The sequence below is a fragment of the Aureococcus anophagefferens genome (genome assembly GCF_000186865.1).
Source record: "Aureococcus anophagefferens unplaced genomic scaffold AURANscaffold_20, whole genome shotgun sequence".
Classification (NCBI taxonomy): domain Eukaryota; class Pelagophyceae; order Pelagomonadales; family Pelagomonadaceae; genus Aureococcus; species Aureococcus anophagefferens.
In genome coordinates this window covers 464359-470236 of record NW_008705580.1, presented here as the reverse complement: position 1 = coordinate 470236, position 5878 = coordinate 464359, and the positions used below count along the sequence as shown (strand labels likewise).

Sequence of the window (5878 nt, the reverse complement as noted above, 5' to 3'; positions counted from 1 at the left end):
AAGACGGTGTAAGCTTGGCGTGTCTGGAAGGGTCTGGAAACACCGTGACAATTAAAGATGTTCCAGCATGTACTCTGCCGATCTCTGGGACGGTGGAGTGTGGTGTACAACTTTCTTTATCAAATACTGATCCGCCTGGCAGGATTCTTAAAGAAGCAATTTGAGCGTGGAACTCTTGACCACATGATAGGCGACACTTGAGGTATGTTCCCACAGCTACAACACTACCAACGATTCCAGTCTTAAGGTGAGACACGACACGACTCAAATGCGGCGCAGCTACTTGCGCTTCAAGGTTGTAAAAGCACGATGATACGTAGAGAGATAGAGACGCTATCAGAGGCGCATGAGACTGCCCTATGCTGAACACGGTTTGCGCCGTCAGATATCTATGATTGGTTTCACGTAAAGTTGGCAAGGACACATTGTGAGCGGCCCGTCTCCGAGTTAGCGAGACTAATGGCCACACCACTGCAGGCAAGACAACTGGCAAATAGCCTAGGGTCGACGACCGTCTTGGGCGTCCCAGGGAATCACACTGTTCAATGGACATTAATTCTCCAGCAACATATCCGTGAGCTCCCATATCTCTTGGGTTCAGAAATAGCTGCGGCGCGCGGCTGCTCACCACGTGCGGTGGATTTGAGACGCACTCAAAATACACATGCTGATCCATGATAAACTTTGGGCCGTCAGATGTTTAAGAGCAGTCGTTAGCTCTTTTAAAGAACGCGAGTCCAAATGGGGGCAAAGAACAATTCATCGCGGCTTCCTGTGAGTTCGAGCGCTCGCCGGTCGGGGCCTCGCACCCGCGCGATGGGCACGTGTATAAAAGTGAGTGTATGTACGGCAGGACGTCCCCATGCGCTTGCGAGGGTGCGATGACCTGGGATGGCGTGCCGAGATTATGGCACGGCGGATGCCAGCTCCATTACATCCAGATATTAAGGAATGATACAAGATATAGAATGATATGGTTGGATTAGGAGCTGGGTGTGCCTTCAACATGGGCTCCACCCAGCTCGGGGACTAGCCTAGTCTAGGGCCCCCAGGAAAAGAATAGGGCCGGCTGGTTAGGAGAAGATTTTCCTGGGGTGCGCTCAGGCGCACAATAATAGAAGATTCAGTTTAGGCCGCCAGATCATGATAATGGGGGCAGTTTGCTACATAGAACCGGTGGACTACTGTACTGGACAAACGGGCAGAGGGTCCGCCTCACTAGGTCCAGGAAGACTTTCCGTCTATTACAATGCGGGACGCGACTATAACAGGGTTAGAAAGTATTAAGGAACTTGAAGGGAAAGGATATTGGGTCGCTTTGTACCAGCGAGCCACTAGGGAGATACAAAACTCTCTATCTCTCTAATGGTGAAGACAAACAGCGAACTAAACCGTTTGTCGATACTGGTATTGACTCTTTGCTTGAGGGGCCAAGGTATCTCTTCAATCAGACAGCGGGGTACAACTTGGACTGCAATATGAACTGCAACAGTACTATGTATGCTAGCATGGGGGAGTATCCCTCTTAGTTCCCAGGATAGCATGTATTCTTAGTTAGGATGCCGGCTGCTACTTTTTGCTAAGTTGAAGCGCGTTTTAACATATCCCGCCAGCGGGATATGCTATACCCAGCAGTACCGGTATTCCAGCAGGCTGTGCGAGCATGCTGCCCAAAGATGTTGCTCTCAGCCGCAATGTAAGTTACATAACCTGGTATTTGCGGCGGGGTTGGTATTCTTGAGGGATCTGTAATGTCCGCCAGAGGCCTCTGTACAATAGGCATGATAATTCCCTTCCAAGCGTGCGAAAATGAGAATGTGAGTGAGTCTGTGTATACCTTCCACCCCGCCTATCTTGATCTACACATAGCAGCAGTGACAAACTGGCCAATTCTTACCATTTCTGAGGCGCAAGTGCTGTGGCCCAAACCATCGTATGTGTGGAAGGCTACAGCTAATTTTAAATCCGCTGACAGTCTGCTGTGCGTTCTGCGAGCAAAGCCAACCTACCAGAAAAAATCGATCACAGCAAAAAGGAGGACAAGAGACTAAGAATAAACTGGAACGCGGCGATCAGAGAGTCCATACATGCAAATAGGAGTTTTGCAAGCCTCCGCACTTAACTTTTCTGGATAGTCCATCTCGAGTGGCAACCATCCACTCGCGACGGCGCACCCCGCCAGCTTGTGTTTCGATCGCAGTACCACATGCAGTGCAAGAGCTCCGCCCAACGAAAAACCACCGATTGCAACACGACAGGGCTTTACACCGGCGCTTAACGCCTGTTCATTGATGATGGTATTTATCCTTTCCTACAAATTTGAACAGATCCTTCCGGAGAAACAGAATCAAACACAAGCCCACAACTCACCGTACTTTCCTCTATTCGTGTGCGATCCTGAACAGATTTATCATCTAGGCCAAAAATGTCATACCATGCATGCATCTGAGTTCCGTGGTATACAGTTATTTTCCTTGTAGGCGCCAGCGGGAGCACGAAGCGCGTATCTGGCATCGAACGTATGGCAAACTGGGCCATGGTACCTACACGCTAGTTGTTATGCGAGAAGGGCAATAGCTATATTTAAATGTAGGCTTGCAGTTCACGCAGAGCTATACCATACCAACTGAAAGGTGTATCTCCAAGCCCATGTAGCCAAACGAACACAGATGAATAATTCCCGCTTGCAGGTGAGAGTGTCAAACCATTGCCACCACTACCATCTCCTTGGTGAAAGACCAAACCGCCCAGCCCTGTGTGCGAGGGGACATGCTTGGATAACGGATATAAATAGCGGCGCTTAATTTCCCGAATAACATCCACCCACATCGCAACCTGAGTGTGCACGTGCAAATTTCATCATGTTTTATTTCTTCAGATACCTCGTGATTGGACTTCCCACGGAAAATGATTTCCTGGCCGGCTTGCCCCGCTTCAATCAATACCATCGAGCCTGGGGTTTTGCTACCAAAGCCCAGCATGGACAGCGTAGGTTGGGCCACGTGCTCGACCCGATAGTCTGAGAGATCTAGCGAGTTCAGAAGGGCAAACTTGGAATTGTCTTTCCACATGTAAAGCTGAGCTTTAGATCCACCGGAATCCGTTGTAAAAAATCTTTTCTTCCATTGGGTACTTGAACTCTCTCCGGTCTGCTTGTTTTGGTACCACAACTCACCTTGTATGTCGATTGGTATATCCAATGCTGACGCTGAATCTCGTTTTTGTTCTGAACAAGGTATCTCGCTGGCCGTGTCGTCGGGTAGGGTGACTGCATCGACTTCTTTGCGGGTTGAGGTGTGATGAACCTCACAGGGGCTGCTAGACGCATCATCAGACGTCTGTGGACTAGGCAATAGGCCTGGTTGACTTTCAGTCAATTGAGCTTGATTTAAATGGTTCTCACTTATATGAATGTTTGAAATATCCCCACCAAAGAAGCTGATTAGGAGCGGACTAAAAAAGCATTCACGTGTAAATTCCCGGAACATGAGACTAAACAGCCTATTCAGCCCCTCGCGTCGCTTTTCCCAAGTGAGCGACTTATTGAAGATAAACGGCATTTTGATCTCCGGGAACTCTGGCACACGACATTCCATCCTGCGGTTTTAGCACAAAGTTATATGCAATGTGTACGTATTAATATTATGAATTGTTACTCATCTAAAAAACACTTTGCTGACCAAGATAAATACTGCGTTACAACTTCAGATGTCATCAGTCTTGAGTGAAAGCGACGGCATTCAGAATAACGTTTGCTGACAGCGAGCCAGGACATCCCAGCCCTCTTCAAGATGATGTCGTATACAACTTTTTTATGCTCCCGTCTTACTTCCGGGACGGCACACTCGAACTGAGACGGCGCGTGCATCATGTGAACCTTGGCGAGCTCTCGAGTTGTTAGAGTCGCACAGAGTTGTTAGCAGACGATGAACTAGCTTGATATAGGGCCCGAAAAAAAAACACCCCGCCGATCCTGAGATATTTCCCTAATTGTATCGGCCCCCAAATTACAGCGGTGATTCCCTAGATAAAAGGACTGCCCCGTCCCCAGCCTCCTTGTGCGCCCTGTCCGAAGCGTACATGAAAAGTCGTCGAGCTGGATCGGCAAGCCTTGGCATGCCCGCTGAAGCGCAGACTCGACGTCCTTGTAGAGGACACGCTTGTTGGACTCTGAAAAGAGATTGGGAAGCCCTTCTCGTCGAGCACGACCTTCCCCTTGTCCCAGGGCACTGGCACGTGCGCCGGACGCCCCGCAGACGACAGCTCGAACCGGCGTGCGACGCAAGTTCAACAGCGAAATGTAGTGCCTCCCGCATCTCGCCGCCATCGCCGTCGCGTCGCGCTGCCAGCACGTTGCGCTAAAGGGCCGGACCACCGCCACAACCGCTGCTGCAACGCCCTCAACCGCAACACCGCAGACCGTCACGCACAGCGCACGCGCGGCGCACAGCGCCTCGAGGACGCGAGCCGGGGCCAAGGGCGACACGCAGAAGGAAGCACGCAATGAACACTGTGGCACTGCAAAAATCGACGAGGATCGCGCGTTCAACGGGCCCACATACGCCAAACAGGCTTGGTCTAGCTCCCAAACCGGTTTGGGCCGAGTTCAACGGCCACGGAAGGCCGTTAAGATTGCCAAACTACGGTCGATTGTGGAGTTAGGAGGCCAGCAAACACGCGATGAACGCGGGGAACCACGACGCGTCCGAGTCCGAGGGACGTCCTAACCCCAGCCCTCGCACCCCTCTCGCCGAAGCGCGAATTAAAAACGCACCACCCGGGGGGTCGACTGTGAACGGAACCCGTGGTCCTGCTGTTTAAGGACCATCCTACTTACCATCCTGGCCCCCTACCTGAAGGCCTCTAGATATATTTCCCGCGGGCTCCGCTGGTGTGGGGCACTTAAGGGCGCCGTGGGGGCTCCGTGGGGGGGCGCCAAGTCGCGAACTGAGCCCCGTTTAGTTTCATGCCCGCCGGAGGGGGCAAGCGGAGGGGGCAGCGGGAGGGGCCCAGACTAAAATGCGCCGAATTGCCTGCGGGCAGCAACCGCGAGCCTCGGCGTGTGTCCGCGAACATCAAGCGGGCTGATAATCCCTAGCAGGATGTATGACAAATGGGTCACGCGAGCTCGATCTGGTTCTGATTCTAGTTACTGGTTCTGGGGCGCTCTCATTTCTGAACTAGGCGGCGGAATTCAAGCACGCGCAGCCATTGTAAGCCCGAAGTCAACAATATGAAATTGAGAATTCGTACCCGCCTGTCCAGAGCACGTGGCACGGGGCCTGCATATGCGGATACGGGGCGCTAAAAGAGAGCCGGTACAACGATCTACACAAAACGTTGCGTTGTCCTGCTCGAAATACACGAGCATGCAAGTCAACTTGTAGAAATAGTGTTGCAAGCATGATTTGCTTCGAGCGTATCAAATTAGCTCCGCAGGCCTGGAGAAGATGCAACGTGAGGTCACTTGGTGCCGAATGGGACCCTCGACACAGCACACAAGCTGAAAGCGAGATGTGATCGAGGCCCATGGTTTTGGATGGTCGGAAAAGCCACAGAGCTCCTGGAGTAGCGAAGGAAGAGCGCTTATCTTAACACGGACTTGTCTCATGGTGTCCCGTTCCCGGAGGGTGACAGAATGATCTATCAAGGTGTCGAAGTCAACAGTTACGCCGAAAGGTGTGCCAAGCTCATCAGCACGGGCGTAACGCTTGCCAACGGACTGGCCGGAAGTGTCAGCTTTGTTAGTTATGCCGGCATCCGTGAGGAGCTTCTCAATTTGGGCAACAAAAGGCATGAATTTAACATTCGTCTGGAGATTATAAATGCCGCACTTGATGGGGGCAACGGGTGGAGCGAAGCGCATGACGACACGTGT

The 5878-nt window shown here is 51.7% G+C and overlaps 2 protein-coding genes across 2 annotated transcripts; both read right to left on the bottom strand.

Annotated features, from left to right (window-relative positions):
* Positions 1–1849: 1849 nt before the first annotated feature.
* Positions 1850–3328, bottom strand: AURANDRAFT_54507 (hypothetical protein; the record flags this gene model as incomplete). Its single annotated transcript, XM_009041300.1, has 5 exons — positions 1850–2005; positions 2060–2311; positions 2371–2543; positions 2619–2835; positions 2883–3328. 5 exons carry the CDS (start codon positions 3069–3071, stop codon positions 1850–1852), a joined length of 987 nt encoding a protein of 328 aa, XP_009039548.1.
* Positions 3329–4893: 1565 nt separating this feature from the next.
* AURANDRAFT_54505 (hypothetical protein) lies at positions 4894–5875 on the bottom strand (the record flags this gene model as incomplete). Its single annotated transcript, XM_009041299.1, has 1 exon — positions 4894–5875. The coding sequence occupies one exon, from the start codon at positions 5864–5866 to the stop codon at positions 5423–5425; it is 444 nt and encodes a 147-aa protein (XP_009039547.1).
* Positions 5876–5878: the final 3 nt, after the last annotated feature.